The sequence below is a fragment of the Polistes dominula genome, unplaced genomic scaffold, assembly GCF_049000335.1.
Source record: "Polistes dominula isolate Pdom_NZ unplaced genomic scaffold, Pdom_raw_medaka contig_12, whole genome shotgun sequence".
In the NCBI taxonomy this organism is placed as follows: domain Eukaryota; kingdom Metazoa; phylum Arthropoda; class Insecta; order Hymenoptera; family Vespidae; genus Polistes; species Polistes dominula.
The window spans coordinates 4,994,087-5,014,325 of NW_028301116.1; the positions used below are offsets into that span (position 1 = coordinate 4,994,087).

The following is a 20,239-nucleotide window of genomic DNA, read 5'->3' on the forward strand; positions in this document are numbered from 1 at the left end:
AACAAAAAAGATAGAAGAGAAATAATAGAATGGAATTTGGAGTGAATTTACTTCCTAGTTTCTTAATTTAGAAAAAAAAAATTCTTTTTTAAAAAAGGACATTCATAAATTCCTTCAAAAATATTAATAATATAATTTTAACGTATTATGGGTTATAAAAGAGGAATACATTTTCTTTTAATTTTCTTCATTTTTTTAAATATCTTTTTGGCGGGAAAATGTTTAAATCTCGAAGAGTAACACGACACGTCCATCTTGAAAATACAATTTCAACATATAATGAATTAAAAAGAAAGAAGTAAATTTAGAGTATATCTTTTTACTTCATTTGTTAATTTTTTAACATTAATTTGTTCTTTAAAAAAAAAAAAAAACATTTTTAAGTCCTTTCGCGACGTTAACACGACACGTTATTATTGAAGACGCAATTTCAACGTGGAACGGGTTAAAGGCTCTCACATAGCTCGCGTAGATAAAGATCGTAAGGTTGGCCATGAACTTTGGACCGTGAGAGAAGTTTTCTTCGCTTAACGAGCTACTCCGAAGTTCCCGCGCTTCCCAACGATATTCTAACCCACCCTGCCTGTTAGACCTTCCCTCTTTTTCTCTTTTCTCTTCCTTCTCCTCCTCCTTCTCCTCCTCCTCCTCTTACTTCACCTTTTCTATGGGATTTTCAGGATTTATGTAGAAATTAACTGGCACGATGTACTTACCAAGCGTATATACAAGCCGAGAAATTTATTTATGCGTCTATTACATGCCACCCTTTGTTATCATGAATATTACTAACACCGCACAACTGTTTGTTCTTAAGCTATTAATATTAATATTTACAGGCTAATTATTTAACTAATCTATTCTCGTTAATAACATGCATATGTTTGATTTTTATTTATTTTAAACACCGTTTAAATGTCCGTGCGATTTTTTCGAAATAAATTAACAGCAGAAACCGTACGGATTTAATGGAAAACCTAATATTTAATTTTGTTGAATTTTGCATTATCGATCGTATAGAGAGTTATAAACTTAATCTAATTATTGTTAATAACCAAGATCGAAATTGTGAACAGATTAAATAGAATAAAATGATCGTAGATGCTTACCAAGTAATCAACACAAGTTCACTGACTTTTCAAGACTGTCTGATGTGATAAAGGTGAAGAACGTATAATAACATCTTGCGTATTACGGTAACATCGTAAAACCGTTGACTGATATGGATTAATGTGTGCGTATATGTAAAATCATACTTTTCTAGGATATTTCATAACTTTTTATTTGTTTACCTAAACATTTATATATTATCATATTATTTGTTTTATATATACATATACTATTCAGTGAAAATTAATTTGATTTTGGAAAATTAAAAAAAGTATACCTTACACACTTCGATTCATAGAAAAATTTAGATTCGAAATTAATTAAAAAACGTGCGAAATGTCTCTTTTATTGTTAGCTCCGTTTTGCCTCTGTTTATTTAAAAATATAAACAAATAATATGAACGGTACTTTCGGTAATGTTCGAAACAAGATTTTAGTTACATGATTTTTCTCTAAACGGCGCTTCAATCGCCGTTGATTGCTGTGGAGTTTATCTTTGGTGATAAATAATAATTAAATATGTGTTATAAGTTTTATACAAAATTAATCGATAAATTGGAATATATTGAATATATATATTTATTGTTTTGATAAAATAATTTTGTATAAAATATTTTAATAATAGTTTAAAAAAAAACTTAATTGTGTAGGTTGAACACGTGGTCTTAAACTTAACCTCAAAGCGAAAACAAAAAAGATGGGTCATCGTAAAAAGAAGGTAATAACGTATATTAATTAATTATGCATTCTTGTTACGCATAAAAATCTTTTATCATTTTAGGGACGTTGTGTTAAACGAAACAAACAACTAAATACAGAAGAGAAGCCTGAATTAGTAAATGCTCCTCATTCATTTGTAATTCATCGTGGTTTACCAGGAGAACACATAATAGAATTAACTAAAGATTTTCGTAGAGTTATGGAACCTTTCACTGCTACTTCATTGAAAGCTCGGAAACGTAATAGTATTAAGGATTTTGTATCAGTTGCTAGTGTTTTCCATGTTAGTCATTTATGTATGTTTACAAGAACAGAGCTTGGAATGTATCTTAAACTCTGCAAGTAAGTTCATACGTATATTATTAATTTCATTAATGAATCATAATTTTTAGTGTTAACAACATTAACCAATTAATATTTATATAACAGGTTACCCAGAGGACCGTCGCTTACCTTTAAAGTACATAATTTCTCTTTAGCAAAAGATGTAGTATCTGCTTTAAAAAAACAAATGGTTTTCGAAGAAGCTTTTAAACATTCTCCTTTAATCGTATTAAATAACTTTAGTGGCGAGGGTATGCAGTTAAAATTAATAGCTTCGATGTTTCAAAACATGTTCCCGACAATAAACTTAACCAATGTAAGTTTGGTTTATTAGGAGTTTAAATGTTTTTTGATATATTTAAATGAATTAAATTTAATGCAACGATTATTTTATATTTGCAGGTTGACTTAAGTACTATTCGTCGTTGTGTATGTTTAAATTATAATACAACTACAAAAACAATTGACTTTAGACATTATGCCATTAAAGTTGTACCCGTTGGTTTGTCTAAGAGTGTAACAAAATTAGTAAGAGCTAAAATACCAAATCTTTCAAAGTGTCAAGACTTTTCAGAATTTCTAACCAAGTCGACAGTGTCTGAAAGCGAAGCTGAAGATGATCCTAATAGTCACGTTACATTACCACAGAAATTATCTTCTCGAGGAAATCATGAAAACGCAACTAGTGCTATTAGACTTTCAGAATTAGGACCAAGGATTACGTTACAATTAATGAAAGTAGAAAGTGGACTTCTTGATGGTGAAGTTTTGTACCATGAATTTATTCATAAAACTGAAGAAGAAAAACTTCAAATACAGAAGAAACGAGATGAGAAGAAAAAACTTAAAGAGAAAAGAAAAAAGATACAAGAGGAAAATAAAAAGAAAAAGGAATTGAAAAAAGAAGAACTTAAAGAAAAATCAATGAAGGGAATGCATAAGAAGAAAGAAGTGGTGGAAGAAAGCGTTGTAGAAGAAGATGACGATGCTCAATATTATCGAGAAGAAGTTGGAGAAGAACCTGAAAAGGGTAAATATATTATACAAATTTTTATCATAAAGTTTTTTTTTAAAATAACTAATAAGAACGTCTTTGTAATAAATTCGTAATTTTCAGAATTATTTGAAGGAAAGGTTGGTCAAAAAAGGCGACATAAGTTTGTACCAAGGTACAAACCAAAAAAATTCAAAAGAAATACATCCGAAAATGAATAACTAATAGATTTTTATAAAATATAAAAACAAAAAATAATGTAGGCTAATAAAATTGTTATTTCAATTTAACTGCATTGTTTATTTGATTAGCCTATTTAATAGACAATTCATTATTTTTCATTTTGCAATATTAAACTACATATATTTTTATAAAATCACAAACGCACGTGTAATAACAAGACGTTACGAAAGTGTATGATATCATTTTATCGAAGTTATACGATTGATGAATATTCGAACTTATGTCTCCTGCTTTTATTTTCAATATTTTTCTCGTAACTTTATTTATATAGCCATGATAAGAAAAAAGATAATAAATAACAGATCTGACAATTTCATCCATCGTAATAATAAATTTTATAAAACATTGGCAAATCGTTCATCAGTTTTGAAGACATGAACACAATTTTACTCGAGTTTGCCGACTCAAGGTTTTTTTGTGGTATATTAGAAATATTTTATCCGAATATTTGTACTTTTTTGTTTTTCTTTCTTTTTTTATATATGTAGAAACATGTCAGTTTAAACGAACTAGATTTATTCTTCCATCTCTGGACTGAATGTCTATATTCTTAATTATAAAGAACAGACACAATCCATTCTTTGCAATCTACATTTTCACTTGTAGTATTTTCCTAGTGTAAAATACCCTAATTTTCACCTAATATATAATCAGAAGCAATCTTCTACAATGCTTTTGTTTGGTAACTGTTTAGTCTCGATTAGAGACTAAACATAGCATTTTAATTCTTACTGTTATGGTATATTCTGTTGTAGGCACTGCCCTCTTTTGACATATTATAAACTCCTACATGATTTTTTTTTAATTTTAATAAGTTTTCAATGTTTTTAAATATTTTCAAATAAAAATTAATGATTAAATAGTAATATATATTATAAATTGTAAATATATTAAGAATACAACTGTTGGACGGTTAAACGTTACGATGAGCTTCCATGTCCCATCTATCACATTTATAAAAACTTTTTGATCTAATATAATTTTTGTATATAAGTACATAAATTAAAAAATTGTAATAATATAAATAATGCTATAAAAATCTTGATCTCAGCGAACGATAATAGCATTCTGTTAATTCTAATATGTTTGTAACTTACGACAAACCATATATATGTGTATATATTTTTCAAAAACACTTGATTTGAGACCTAATATTTTCTATCGTTTATAACGTAACTTTTAACCCAGTTTTTGTGGAAGTATAATATTATATGAAATTCATTTTATAAAAGTGACGTTCATCTAATTGTAAATAAAATTTGTTCACTTAAGAATCATTATACTTAAAGATGATAGAATACCAATAAGATGATATTCATTGTTAAGATATAAATGGCCTAAACAGAATGTAAGCACTATCAATGGATATTACATTCTAAATCTAAATCTAATTACGACTAAATATTTGTGAGAATATCAAACAACAGTTACATATATATGAAAGATCATTATACTATTTCCCCTGAATATATTCTCTTGAACAATGGCAGTTGATTTTTTTTTTTTTTGTTACTTTTGTTCAGTCAAAATTTATGTTTTTTCTAATCGCGATGGAGTGGAAGATCTATCATACGCTGATGATGGAGCTAATGCCAATGATGGCGGTAAACTAGTTGTACTCGTCAGAGTATTATCTAGTTTACGAGCTTCGTGTTCTAAAAGTACTGCATCGAGAGATGGATCTTGTGCTACAGTTCTTAAAGAATCACCCAACGCTTGTCTTAATTGTTGCATTTCTCTACCAGCTCTTGAACTTCTAAGAACGTATAATTGACGTCTCTTAATTTCTTGATTTAATTGCTCTCGCAATAATTGAATCTGAAGAATAAGTATATGATATATAAGTAAAACAATTCAATTAATCATTTATTATAGATAAATATTACCTGATTTTCAAGACGTATAATTTGTTGACGATGACTTTGTTCTCTCGCTTCTAATAACTTTTCAGCTTGTAGTTGAGCTGCTCTTAATCGTTCTATTTCTCCTGTTCTGTCTCTACTAGATTCTAATGCAGAATGCGAATGCGTGTAGACAGATTTAGTTCTTATAAGTTCAGCTTCCTTCTCTGCCAATTGTGTTTCTAATCTTCGAATCTTTAATCTCAATTCTCTATTTTCTTGCTCTAAATTGTCAAAACTGTAAGAACTTCCTAATAATTCGATATGTGCCTTCTCGGGACGTTCATAACTTTTACTACGTGTACCAACTGATTTTAAAGTTGATACTTGAGTTTCTAGACTACGTTTTTCGGTTTCTAATAACTTCACCTATATAATTCATTCAATTGTAAAATATGTAAATAGCAATATACATTTTTATAAAATAATTGTTCTTTTACCTTATCGTTAAGTGTGTCTAATTTTCCTCGCATTTCACTTTTTTCTCGTTGAATAATTTGTAATTGTCTCATCAAATCTTCATCTTTATCTGCACTTCCTTCTTGTGGCCATTTAGTTAATCTCAATTGTGCTTCTAATCCTGATCGTTGGACTTCGTTATTAGCTAATTCAGTTTGCAATCTGGCTACTTGATCTTGAAGATTTTGATTCATGTGTCTTAAATCACTTAAAGATTGTTGAACAGAATCCAAACGTTCAGCCATAACTCTGCGTTCATTTTCAGTATTGGAAAGTTGTTTCTGCAACTGCAATTTAATATGTAATGACAAATAAAATTGATATAATCTTTATGAATATCTTTGTCTAAAATTACATACCTGTTTCAATTTTTCATTATTACTTTGAGAACAGGTAGTAGATTCCATGAGATTACGTTGCAAAAGATTAATTTCATTTTTCAATTCACTTTCCGTGTTAAATGATTTTTCCAATGCAAGATTCAATTGTTCTATCGTAGATTTTAAAGACGCACAACGTTCTTCTAAACCAGCAGTCGTACGATTTTGTGATTCACATCGATCTTGTAATTTCTAATTAAAATAAAATAATTAATTAATTCGTGTCACTGATTATTCGTAAGCAATCTAAAAATATTTAAAATTCGCGCTCATAAGTGAAGAGTCATCTATCGAGCAACTACATAAACTAGTTTTGAATAAGGGAATTCCCCTGACCAGCCAGCACTTTTACACACTTGTAAAATAAAATACCTGAACATTTGCTTCCCTCTCTTGCAGCATCATTTGTAATCTTTGAAGATCTCCATCTAATGACATTCTTTGTAATTCCAATTTAGTAGCACGAGCTTCACTTTTACTGAGTTCTTCTTGTAAATTACGTCTTTCATTTTCCATTCTGTTCAACGTTTGTTTCATCTTTTCTAGTTTTTCCTAAAAATAAAAAAATAAAAATAAACAAAATTTTTAATTCACTTTTAATACTTTTTTATGATATTAATTTCTTACTTCATATAAATTCTTTTCTTCTGTATCAGAATTAACAATCATTTCAAGACTTATAACTTTTTCACGAAGCTGATCACACTCATCCGTTTTCTGTTGCAAAATATCCATCTAAAAATATGAATTAAATTATTAACAATTTACTGATATATTTTATAATAATATATTTACTTGACTTTGATGACTTGTTTCTCTCTGGGATATTCTAGCTTCCAAAGAATTTTTTTCTTCTTGCATTGTCCTGATACTTGATAATAAATTATTTAATCTTTCATCCACTTTATTTTGATTTTCTTGATACTCGGTAAGTTGTGTTTTTACACTGGACAATTCCGTTTTATAATCATCCTATAATATAAAATAAAATATATAATTTATGAAGATAATTTCATCATTAGATAAATAATAATTTTGTTCATACTCTTTCACGTTCAATTTGAGCTACTTGTTGCATAAGAGATCTCATGCCTCTTCTTACAGCTTCTGGATCAACATCGATCACAATATCTTTACTAGAATCACCGTGTTCGTGTCCTGTTGTATAAATCATTTTAAAAATATAATAAATCATTTATAAGAAATATATTAATTTTATTAAATAAAATTAATTTCGCACCTCTCGCAGGACTCCATCTCCTCGATGGGCTCATCAATTTAAAAGGCATATTTACAGAACCGTCCATTTGAATACCAGCGATACGACGCAACGTTAAACCAATGCTACTTAGTTTTTGTTCCACTTCTTTTTTAGCAACTTCTAATTGAGATAATTGTGCATCTAAAGCTCTTACTCTTCCTTCAGATCCTCCAAGACGTGCCTGATATAAAGTATATTAAAAATTTATTAATAATTATATTTTTTTTTGAATGCTATTTTTTATTAGGAAACAGTTACCTTAAGTTCTTGAATCTGTTGAGAAGCATCAGCTAAGCAAACTTCTAAATTGTGCTTTTGATCTTCGAGTTTTCTTTCACGACAACGACTATCTTCCAATCGTAATAATAATTCTTGTTCGCGTGATCTCCATCTTTCATCCTCTTCATCTGAACGTGATCGTAATTTACCTAATTCTTGTCTGGTTACTTCTAAACTATTATCCAAATCCAATACCTATAACATTTTGTAATTATGTTTAGAAACTAAAAAGTAGAATATAACTTAAGGCTTCTATTTATTGGATCAGAATTTTAAATCATTTTGAATTTAAATAAAAAGTCAACATTTATAATTAAATATCAATATGCAACGTTAGTTAATTCTGATCAAATAAATAGAAGCGAAAATGTAATAATAATTTACCTGTTTTTTAACTTGATGTAATTGAAGTTGTAAACGTTCCCTTTCTTCCGTTTCATTTGCTAATCTAGCTTGTAACTCTTTTTCATTATTCTGTGCCTGTGCATTATTTTCAGTAGATTTTTGTAACTCATCTTGAGTAAGACGAAGTTGTTGTTGCACTTGTATCAAATCACGTTCCATATCTCGAAATTGAGCTTGAAGACGAGATCTTTCCGTTTCCATTCCTGTTTTTGCATCCTCTAATGCTATTATTGAATTTTATATAAAATCAATAGAAATAATGAAAAAAATATTCTTGCAAATGTATTTTTAAGAAATTAAATCTAATACCTGCAATTTTTTGATACGTTTCTTCTAAAGCTCTTCCTTGTTCACGTTTCTCACCTTCAATACGTTTAATATGTTCTCTCAATTCTTTATTACTTGTATTATATTTTTCTTTTTCAAATGTTGAATCTGTTAATTGTCGTCTAACGTCCACTAATTCTTTACGTAACGTATCATTAACATTTTCATCTATAATAATAAATTGTCTACTTAATAATAAATTATTTATGTATTATAAATAATAGAAGAATAACGTACAGTCTTTCAATTTTCTAACAGTTTCATGCAACTGATTATGAAGCCCATCCAATTTATCTTCGGCCATATGTAATTGAACTCTGAGTTCCTCTGATTCTTTTTGAACGGATTCGCGTTCTTTCAAAAGTTCTTCGATCTTTAATTCGAGCTTCAATTTATCTTCATCTCCCTTCAATTTCGTTTCATCTAATTTTGTTTTAAAACGATTCAAATTATCACGTAATTGATTAAGATTATTACGATCTTGTTCGCTACGGATTGTGGTATCTCTTTTCAAACGTTCTAAGTTTCCCTTTTCTTCTTCCAATTCGCGCAAGGCGTTCTCTAATTTCTCCATCAATGCTTGTTGATCATGATGAGCTATAACAACAACAACAACAATAAAAAAATATGTTTTATGAACATCAATCATTAAAAATATGAATAAAATAAAGTAATATTATAATGTACCAATTAAAAGAGCTTGCTGTTTATCGTTTTCAGCTCTGAGTAAAACTTCTTCGTGCTGTTGACATAAATTTTCAATATACTGTTGTAATTCCTGAACTCGTTGTTGCAATTGATTAATTTCGTCATTTTTTTCTCCACCGAGTTGTGACAAAGATTGCTGCAGTCTTTTTTCTAACGTTACCTTCAATTGTTCCTACGATTCAAATTACAACGAATCAATAATTATCATATTTAAAATATTATATATATATCTACCTTCTCTTCGTTCAATTTTTTGACGTTTTCTTCATTCTGTTTTTTTAAATTGAAGAGAGCTTGTTGAAAATTGGCTTCTTGGTCACAGCATTGTTGTGCTAAAGCTTGTTTGATATCTTGTGATTGCTTTTGACTATTTTCCAAATCCTTAGATAATCTTCCGATATGTCCTTTCAAAGTTTCTTGTTTTATTAACAATTCTTTTTGCTCTTTTTCTAATTGAGACTTTTTTATATGCGTTGATTCCAAATTAGTTTGAGTATCGTATAAAACTCCTTCCAAAGTTTCTTTCTCAGAACGTATCGAAGCTATTTGTTCTTGTAATCTTTGAAGTTCTTTCTCATTTGTTTCTAAGAGTACCTAAAAATAAAATAATTTATAAATTAGAATTAAATTAGCTACTAATTTAAAAAAAAATAATATTAATTATAATAATATATAATAATAATTACTTGTTTTTCTTCGTTATCTTTTACAAGATCTTCCAAACTTCTATTGATTCTTGAATTCATTTCATTAGCTTGTTCTAATCTCTGTCTAACTCTCATTAATTCTTCGTTCAACGTTTCTTTTTTTCGTGCAAGTACAGAAAGCTGATTACTTAAATCACTGCGTTCACGAGTTACTTGACTCAATTCCATTTCTATTTTCTCTTTTTCAATTTCTAAAAATTTAACTTTTTCATTAAGTGTAACTTTATCGGATTCCAAATCTAAGCGCGTTTGTTCTGCTTGTAATAATTCTTTTCTTAAGGAACCTAAATCTCCTTGTTGATCCGTACATTGATTAGCAAGTTTATTTTTCTCTTCTGTAGTCTAAAAAATATAAATTTAGAAATACTTATATTTTTCTTTCTTAATTTAATTTTATTTGCGTTTATGATTGGGAAAAAACATACCTTTTTTAATTCTTCTTGCAATCTTTGTTTATCTTGTTCATGATTTGAACAAACTGACTCTAATTTTAACAATACTTCCTTTAAATCAGATTTTTCTAATAACAAGTGCTCTAATTCTAACTCAAGATCTCCTAAAATAAAAATAATTATTAGACAATAAACAATATAAAATAATCAAAATAAAAAAATATTATGAAAACTTTACCTTTACTTTTCTCTATTTGTGAAATCAATGCATCTGTCTCTAATTTTTGTTGTTCTAGCATATCCTTTGTTAAGTACGTTTTATTTAATTCTTCTTGTAACGTTAAAAGCTCTTCTCTCATTTTGCTGCATCTGTTTTCTTCTGAACGAAGACTTAATTCGCTGAAATTAATTAAATACAGAAACTGTTAGTAGAAAATATTTTTAAAATCTTGGTATACAACAGTAATTAAAAACAGGTAGTTTACCGTAATTCCGCATCTTTTGATAATCTTTCCAATTCGCCTTGAAGATACAATTTATCATCTTCTAAACTGTCACACATTTTTTGTAATTTATTATTTGCCTTTTGTATTTTGTCATAATCCGCATTTAATGTTTCAACCTTTAAAATAATAATTCAATATTTAAAAAAAGATAAATATTAACAAAATATAATTAAGTTTAAAAAAATGAACTATACCATAGCATTAATTTCCATTCTATTTTTTTCTAATACATTTTTCTCCATTTTAATAGTATCTAAATTTTTTTGTAAAACTTCTTTCTCTTGTACAAGTTGTGTACACTGAGAACGCGTTGAATCCAATTCCTCAACAAGTTCTGTAACTTTAACTTGCAAAGTTCGAACATTTTCTTCAGCATTTTCACTTTGTTTACGGAATGATGATAATTGTTCTTTATGAGTTTGTAACTTCACCTGTAATAAAAGTTTCATTTTAAAACTATGTTTGTAATTATTTTATAGGAAAAAGAAAAATTTTGCAAATATTTGTATACTTGTAGATCATGTATCGTTAACTGATATTTATGTAATGCAGCTTGAACAGCACTGATAGTACTCTCTGCGAAAGCTGGAATGGTATTAGCTCTCCCTCCTCGCCTTGGTGATCTTTGAGGAATTGGTCCAGTAGGTGACAAATGAACATGAGGAGGAGGTTGCGTATTTTCACTATCACGTGTCTCAGCATCTTGAATAACAGTATGAGCTATATCCCGTAACGCATTTTGCAAAACTTCTATGTCTTCTTGCATACGTGTTATATTGTTTGTTTGTGCTTCTGCTTCTCCGCATCTTTCTTCCTAAATGCAGAGAAAAGAACAGTACACATAGAAATTAAGTTTTGTTATCGCTTTGTAAGTGCTTATTACCAGTGCATGTATTTCACGGATCAATTGATTAATTCTGTCATCTTTCATTCGGATTTCATTTTGTGCAACATCATACTGTTGTTTTAGCGATCCCATTTCTGACTTCATTTCCATTACTATCTGCGATTCATGAATTTGCTGAGCGACCTACAAAATATAAACATTTCCAACGCTATAATAATACATTAAATTATTATAATCATTGAACTTACCGATGGTTGAATTAAATTTGCTTGCATCTTCATAAAAATACTTGTATTATTACAAGTGGAGACAATATCGTTAGTAGTAGATGTTATTTGATTACTTAATTTTGATAAATCTCTATCTGTAGAAGATTTAATATCTGCGAATAGTCTTTTTACAGATACAACGTCTCGCCAAAGATTTAACAATCTGTTATGTTCAGAAGTATAGTAATCGTTAAAAGCTTGTTCTTCTTCTTTCCATTCTTCTTCTTTTATGGTCAATTCTTCTCGTAAAACGTCCCAATCATTACTAAGTTTTTGAAGATCGTTTGTTAAAGCTTCATTAGTTTGACTAGTCTCTTCCAGTTGATCTTTCAAAGATGTATTTAGTTCTAATAATTTTTCACATCTATGATATAAAAAAAATATATGAGATCTTTATAAATATTCTATACAATATAATGACTGTTTGTAATTACTTTTTACGTTCTTCTGCAAGTTTATTTAATGCGGTATCTAAATCATGAATTTGCTCTTCGCGCATTTCTCTAAGCGTTTGGTGTGCGACATCTAATGCAGATGTACTTTGCGGTTGAATAGGTAATTTACTATTGTCTATCGCAGCAGTTTCAGCCATAACATTTTCTAATTCTGAGCATCTTTGTTTATACTGTAAAACCTATCAATTCTTTTCTATAGATTTTTACATTATTGATTTTACAAGTGTTATTGAGTTATTACTTATTTAAAAAAAATTTGTATCGTAGATGTAGAAATGTATAAAAGAATAAAAATTTACTTTAGCTTGTAAACGAGAAACAAGAGCGGCTTGATGTTGCTGAGCTTGACGATATGTATCTAAACGTCTTTTGTAACATGCCGCTTCTTCTTCCAATCGATGTCTCAATTCATAATTTTGTCTTACTAAAGCTTCCGGTGAAAGTGTTTCTTCGTCATCCTCAGGACAACTGACTGTACTATATGTGGGATCCATTTTACTAGCTTTACGTTCAGACTACAATAATATAAATAAAATTATTAAAGGTAACATATATCATGTATATATATATTACCATAAAGGTAATATAAATCAAATATTTATAAAACAGAAAAAACATTAAGCACTAAATATTACCTTATAGGTAATGGTAAAAAACCCTAAAATAGGTTATGTTACACTGTCAAAAATATAACTTTTAACTCCAGTCAACATATTTTCACTAATTATGCAAATTTAATATAAATCATTCTTATTTATAAATAACATTTAATAATATATGTATATATTAATAAAGAAAATAGGACGATCAAATAAAAATCATCCTATTTCTTTCATAGATTATGTTTATGTTTACGTGTTGTCATGGTAAATATCGACATAAATCAAAAATTCATTATTTCTAATTATTACTTGACTTATATATAGAATATAATTATAAAATATATATTTTATTATTTAATTTAACCTAAAGAATAAGATTAAACATTTTTATTATTATCTTTAAAGTTTATGAAAAATTCATATAGAGATTATTCTATGCGTTTTCATTGGCTAATTTAACCTGTCACGCTTCGAATTGTCCAATAGAAAAATAGTTAAATTAGGCACGAAATTCAAACGAATATTAAAAATTCTCTATCATATGTCATATAAAATAATCTTTAATTTAATCATTTTTATCATTGTTTTATGACACATCTTCTTTAGTTACAATTTTAAAATAAAATTATATATGATTATGAAAATGATTAGGATATTAATTGTTGATCTATTTACCTCTTTTATTTTACTTGTTCCTTTGAGTAATGGCGGTCTCCTTCTTTCCATCGGTCCTCTGGATGTTAATTGTCCGGTACTTTTAGGTAATGTCTAAATAATATTAACACAAATAATAAATCCTAATAGCTTATTAATTTAAATAACTCTTATATTTAATTAAAAAATAATCAATTATCAATAATCGGAACTCTACACTGCTCTTGACAGTAGGCAACCCTTTATACACGCGTGTATTTTCTATAAAACATTTTTTCGAATATTTTATTTTAACATTTATGTACAAAATACATACTTACATGTATATAACTTATGTTATGTACTAATTATATAAACAAACAATTTTTTTGTAAACAACTAACCCTTCAATCCTTAATACTTAACGCATGATAAGAGATATGAGAAAGAACTGAAATCTAAACAACACATGGACGAGTACCCTCAACTTCACTATACTCCAATACGCGATTTTGAAAGAACAATGCATTAATATAACCCCCCTGAAGAGTTCTTTGTCTTCAGAAAATACAAGCAGAAGAAGCATGAACCACTACCAGGCACTGAATGGCACCAATCGATATATGCTTAAACAGTTACCTAGAGGATATCACCCACGAATATACTATTATTCTAACTTTCGTACAAGCAATATCATTTTTCGCTGCACAATGTCTTAAAATCATTGACCAATCACATTGGAATCAAAGTTCTCAATCATCGATAAAAAATAAATCATAATTTGATTAATATTTGTAATATATTTACATAAATTTTTGTCAACTATCAATAAGAACTTTTCGGATAATTTAATGATGAATGTACCGAATTGTACAGAAAGTTCATGCCGATTTTAAGAAAACTATATTATATATAAAAATTTATCAATCGACACGAACTTTCTGGGCAACCCAATATTATAAAAAGGATAAGTATTTTGTCATGTAACGTGATCCCGTTGAAATTTTATAAATTATTCGATTTCGTGCAATTCAAATTACAGCAATTTGAGAATTTAAAGAAGAAGAAAAAGAAGAAGAGAAGAGAAAAAAAATCGATGATAAATAGGTATTCGTGAACTCGTCGAGTGAAATCGCATGTCTACGGAAAGTAGGGAAAACTCGGTGGTTGGATCGGTAGTAGATAATTTAGCGGATAAAAAAGACAGAAAAAAAGGGGCGGGGGAAATAGAAGAAAGAAAGAGACAACGGTGTTAGTTACCGAATTCGCCACGGAGATAAAGTTTGTAAACTTTTAGCTGGAAAGAATGTTCCTAAAACTAATTAAAACTTTTCTACATGGTTCCATTGTAATTGCACGTTTCGGGGATCCAGTTGGAGTATACATCGACGATTAGAATGAGTTAAATAAATCTATAAGAAACATTTTCTGTCACGTTTCAATTCGTTTGTTTTTTTTGTCCTTTTCATTTGTAAAGTTTTTGACAAGAAACATTCTTGAAGTTGAGTAAATAAAAATGAAGAAGAAAAGGAAGATAATCTTCTAGAATTTTGGTTTACGTGCTGATGATGAAAACTCTCTCTCTCTCTCTCTCTCTCTCTCTCTCTCTCATATGATTTTAAACAGTAAACTCGTATGAACTCACGACATGCCTCGACTATTAATTTTCGTGATAGCATGCGATTTACGGTACACCATGGGAATTTTACACCTGCAGTAATAACCCTAGGGCAGATAAAATATGTTCTAACAGCTTATAACACCGATCCAAAATCATAGTCTTTATCATGAATTATCGATAAATATGTGATTTGAGATGAAGTGACCCAAAAGAGTCTTTAAATTTTTAAACAAATTTCGAAACACGAAAAAGAAGAAGAAGAAGAAGGAGAAGGAGACAAAACTATAAAAATAAAATTAATGAGGCAGAGAGTCTAACATAAGATAAGATTATTTGTCTCAATGATGATTAAACTTTGGAACTAGACAATAAATCAAGCATATTTTGTTTTTATTTTCATCGCATGAAGACAAATTGTCTAACATTCGAAGAAAAAATTCTAAATAAAAAATATAAATAAAACAAACTTAATCTTTAGAGTTTTAAGTCTCAATGTAGAGAATAATTTCTGGTTATACCGGATTGAACCATGTTAAAGTAATATCTATACGAATAAATGTGTACAAACTCTGTCTTCGTGGTTAATCAACAGATTCCTTTTCAACTTAATTTCATCCTTCATCTCCCCACATCTCCTTCCGCTTGATCCCTTTTTCGCACTTCGAACACAACGATAACAAACATATTACTTCTTGGTAGATACTTTTCTTATTTGTAGTCTTCCATAAAGGAAAACAGTAATTTTTTTACAGACATTTTACTCTTTTATTTTTTGATAACAGCCGAACAAAGTTCTAATGAGCGAATGTCTGTAAAAAATACAATCTATATCAATTGTATTTTTATTACATTTCAGACATGTTATATTATATACTATGTAACATTGTCTCCTGATAACAATTAAATTATTCATTAATTAATTCATATATTTACATCCAATTAGCCTTAATTATTTTAAATACTAAGTCCAGTTCCAAAGGGAAGAGTCTAATCTTTCTCATGTTTTTTTTTTTATTTCAAGAAATTATATACTTGTAGAATACAATATTTGTATTTTCGTAAATTCCTACCATACAAGTATTTAATTTAACTCACTTAACTTCATGGGAATAAATAAACTGAAGAATTCCTGTTACATCTGAAGGATGTTCTATAAGAATTTAAAGATAATTGGAAGAGTTTAATGCTAATACCAAGAATGATCAATTTTATAGAGATATATATAAATATATTTTACAAGTAAATTTTAATTATCTTTAGATTGATGTATTACAAGGTATGGAATGATATTTAAAATTTTAAAATAGGAGTGAAAGGAATGAAAAGTGTTGAATATAAAATTCTTGTAAATATTAGTTTTTAATATTTGTTATAACTTGTTAGTTAATTTGAAAATAAGATTACTCGAAATTTGTTAAATTAATGCACATTAAAAGATTATTTTTTATGTTCTTTTTTTTTATTCGTTTTTTAAGGTGTAGGGTCATTTAAAAAAAAACTAATCTTCCAATCGTCTTCTCGATCTAAATTCCAAGGTGAATTGAAATACGTACTTAGAGCTTATGTTGGACAATATGTTCTATGACCATAGCGTGAGAGAATTCTATGCATCGCGTAACTTTGTGGTCGCATAGTTTTAGAGAACGACTACTAACGTTGTCCTTGACCGTGAACACTTACAATTTCATATCGAATCTAAGATCTGAATGACTAACCGGCGTCGTACGTACAGTTGATGGAATTCTGTTTACTAATGAGTCATAGAAATACAAATTATAAAATTGACAAAAACTTCGCATATTTACAAGATGGGTTCAAAGTTTTTCAAAATAATTTGAAAAAAGTTGATTACTTTTTTGTAAGAGAAACTTTTTAAGTTAATTTATGTATTACAATTAGATCATAAAATTTACAAGATTAAATGCAAGTTTAAAAAATTTCGAAAAATGAAAAAAAAGAGTAAGTGATTTTTAAATTAATTTAAGAACATGTTTTAGGTCATTTAGCAACTTTAAAACAATTTTGTATATGTGGATAGATATATCTTTAAAATTCTACATAATTATCGATCTACAGTAAAGAAAGGGCAAGACCTTAAAAATCATTGATAAAAATAAAGAATTTTGCATCATTCGTGGAAATTAACAGTGGTCAATGTTCACTAATCGCACTGATACGATAACACATACCACTAATCTTGTCAAATTAGTACGATAGCACAAAATATTACACACATACATATATACGTATTGGACGTGCTCGAAAAATTGTTCTATAAACATAATGGAAAAGATTTAACATTAATTAAGCAACGAAACAAAAATAAAAGATGCATAAATTGCAATTACTTTATCGGTCTATTAATAATTTTGCTGCGACTATGAATTGATTCGACTCTGGCGCCTTTAAAATTTAAAATTCTATTTCAAGTGATCTATATCGATAGATTTAAGTTACATTTTTACAAAAGATAAATAAATAATCTATTTATTAGAAAATGATCGATACTCTTATACAGTGCCGAGCAAAATTATTGATACGAATTCAAATTTTCTATAATATAAACAAATAATATAATAAAAATATTGTGTTTAGTTGAAATTATTTCTTTGTACATTTATTATTTTTTACTGTGCATTAATTACAATGGCTTCTTAAAAATATTATAAAATATTTTTTCTAAATATATTATTTCATATTTATATTATATTATCATCAACAAGTAAACACAAATTCTAGAAGATTATACTATATTATATTTATTTATATTAAATATTATCTTGATATATTTGATATCATTTTTTTTTAGATTTACTAAAAATACTATAGGAAAATCATGTGCCAATATTTTTGTTTAGCATTGTATTTAAATGTATATGTGTATTTACTATGTATAAGTATCTTTTTCTCTCTCTTTCATTAAAAATTTGTACTTTGTACTTGTATTCAGATAGAAATAAAACCGAAGAGAAATAAAAAAGTTTGATAAATGCGCGAGATGTTATAATCAATATAGTCTTATGTAATATGTTTATAATATTATTATTAATTATTAATATATATATATATATAGTAAAATGGTGTAATTTCATAATAATTAATAATTTTACGTAATTTATATCTCATATATATAACAACAATTTGAGTATATTTTTACAGAAATATACATATTTTCCTAATAATTAAATTATTCTAAAGTAATTATTAACGACCTGTGACAAATTTTGAAGGCAAGTTAAAAGTTCATGCGTTGTGTAACGCATTTCTTATTTTTTATTTTATATTCCTTCTATCTTCTTCTAAGGAAATAGATTTCTTGATCAAATAGCCCATATAAGACGGAATAAAATATATTACGAAAGATAAAACCATTTTTGCAACGTCATGGAAATTACCATCAAAATGAATAAATTCATTATTTTTCAATGTTTGCTTACTAACATATGCGATGACAAGCTACACAGGAAATCATAGTCCACGATTTAAATAATTCTAATTAATGCAATACGTTTTTAATTCGATAACATGGTCTTAGAAAAAAAAATTAATCTAACTTACTTAGTATACGTAAAACAATAACAAGAAAATGAAACAAATTATGACGTTTAAAAGATTTAAAAAAAAATAGATCAATGAATTAAAATTAAAATGATATCATCAGGATGACTACGAGGATTAAGTAAATTTAATTATTATTAATTCGATATGCACGTGTTTTGTAGTCACCTGAACGAGATTGAAACACGTGACTAACTAGCTTACACAATAATTCAAACGAAGTCGTCCCCTAACGTGTGTTCCATCGATGCGTCACACAGTCTTATGTGAAAATGACCACTGGCCATTACTATAACCGTAAAACATCGTTGCCAAGAAGCTTATTCTCTCGAAAAATATTGAACACTTTTTTCTTTACTTATTTTTTTACTCACCAAACTGGCAATGAAAAGTACGAAACTAATAATTACGCGATCATTGACGTATGAGAAATACGATAACCAACAATTATAAATTCCAATAGTATGATATTATTTCACATGAAAGTACATAACGTTTCTATACATACTTAATAATTATTATAAAACGTGCTGAGAAAATGAACGATTATCCTATAGAAGAACGTTCAAAGCTCTTATCATTATTCATGTACAACAAGGCTAAAATTACGGTAGTTATAGTATACGTAGCATTTATAAACGTTTGAAGATTTAATTGGAAGGATCAATCATGCTAACGTGAAACTAGTTAATTTGCCTGTTAGAGGCAAGAGACCTTGCCTCAGAGACCTTTTAACGATTTATCTCACGTATGTCAGTTTTGTCAATAAATAAAGATCATCGTAACATAAGAATTTGATCTTTTCTTTTATTTCCTTATAACACACATTCATTTTGTTCAATTTATATTTCAATAGGAAAATTATTCTTTAAATTATCGTAATTAATAATTAAACATAAACAAAGTTATTTAGAATGATTTAATATAAACAAAATTATTTAATATATTATTTGTATTTAATTATAAATTTAAATAAATTATTAATTAATTATTAATATAATATTTGAATTATTAATTTAATAAATTAAAAATAATTTAATTAAATTATATAATAAATTATTTTAATATAATTATAAATATTATATTACAAAATATTAATATAAAAAATATATATATATATATTAAAAAATCCTATATTTTTTTGGTTTTTTATTCTTTTTTTTTTTATTGTAAACAACTTACCCGTGGCATGTTGGCAAAAATATGTTGGTGAAGATGTTAGATATTTTGAAATAGTCAAACTTTGAATCGTGAATGGCAGTGTAAAGTTCTTGGCTCCCCTTTTCGATGTTCGATGTTCTCTTTGGGGGATCGACAACAGGGTGCGGTTGCGTTTGCCACGGACGGTCGGCTTTTACTAAGCGTCGCTATCGGTATCGCGAGGCTTCTACCTTCATCCTGAACCACCCTCGTGGCTTCGCGTGCAGAGTCACCCCTAACTGCTTCCACGCGCACCCTCACGAGGAGCCCTTTCCCGATGAAGGAGCTGGGGTCGGAGAACGAATAACTCTCATTCAACGAACACACACACACACACATAA

General features: G+C 28.0%; 2 protein-coding genes across 3 annotated transcripts; one reads left to right on the forward strand and one right to left on the reverse strand.

Annotated features, from left to right (window-relative positions):
- The first annotated feature begins 1,567 nt into the window (after positions 1–1,567).
- ppan (Brix domain-containing protein peter pan) lies at positions 1,568–3,435 on the forward strand. The gene is made up of 5 exons (XM_015324454.2): positions 1,568–1,825; positions 1,889–2,169; positions 2,257–2,467; positions 2,554–3,181; positions 3,269–3,435. Exons 1-5 carry the CDS (start codon positions 1,805–1,807, stop codon positions 3,364–3,366), a joined length of 1,239 nt encoding a protein of 412 aa, XP_015179940.1. The 5' UTR covers positions 1,568–1,804; the 3' UTR covers positions 3,367–3,435.
- Root (ciliary rootlet coiled-coil, rootletin) lies at positions 3,419–20,104 on the reverse strand. Of its 2 annotated transcripts, XM_015324433.2 has the most exons (27): positions 19,881–20,104; positions 13,562–13,654; positions 12,584–12,799; positions 12,264–12,463; positions 11,809–12,193; positions 11,597–11,743; positions 11,225–11,527; positions 10,908–11,144; positions 10,693–10,829; positions 10,446–10,606; positions 10,241–10,371; positions 9,795–10,157; positions 9,343–9,702; positions 9,088–9,280; positions 8,638–8,997; positions 8,383–8,568; positions 8,053–8,297; positions 7,648–7,863; positions 7,369–7,570; positions 7,174–7,286; positions 6,924–7,100; positions 6,756–6,863; positions 6,501–6,680; positions 6,108–6,320; positions 5,730–6,035; positions 5,275–5,658; positions 3,419–5,206 (listed from the first exon to the last, which is right to left on the reverse strand). In XM_015324433.2, the coding sequence occupies exons 1-27, from the start codon at positions 19,887–19,889 to the stop codon at positions 4,919–4,921; spliced, it is 5,913 nt and encodes a 1,970-aa protein (XP_015179919.2). In that variant the 5' UTR covers positions 19,890–20,104; the 3' UTR covers positions 3,419–4,918. The 2 variants fall into 2 exon arrangements, with proteins under 2 accessions (XP_015179919.2, XP_015179928.2); XM_015324442.2 differs by lacking the exons at positions 13,562–13,654; positions 19,881–20,104 and adding an exon at positions 12,920–13,489.
- Positions 20,105–20,239: the final 135 nt, after the last annotated feature.

Excerpts from the sequence above, each read along its gene's own strand:
- ppan (XM_015324454.2), top strand. The coding sequence starts at position 1,805 with ATGGGTCATCGTAAAAAGAAG. Across the intron at positions 1,826-1,888 it reads TGGGTCATCGTAAAAAGAAG|GGACGTTGTGTTAAACGAAA; the intron begins GTAATAACGTAT and ends TTATCATTTTAG. Across the intron at positions 2,468-2,553 it reads CGACAATAAACTTAACCAAT|GTTGACTTAAGTACTATTCG; the intron begins GTAAGTTTGGTT and ends TTATATTTGCAG.
- Root (XM_015324433.2), bottom strand. Across the intron at positions 5,659-5,729 it reads TAGACACACTTAACGATAAG|GTGAAGTTATTAGAAACCGA; the intron begins GTAAAAGAACAA and ends TGAATTATATAG. Across the intron at positions 5,207-5,274 it reads TTATACGTCTTGAAAATCAG|ATTCAATTATTGCGAGAGCA; the intron begins GTAATATTTATC and ends CTTATTCTTCAG.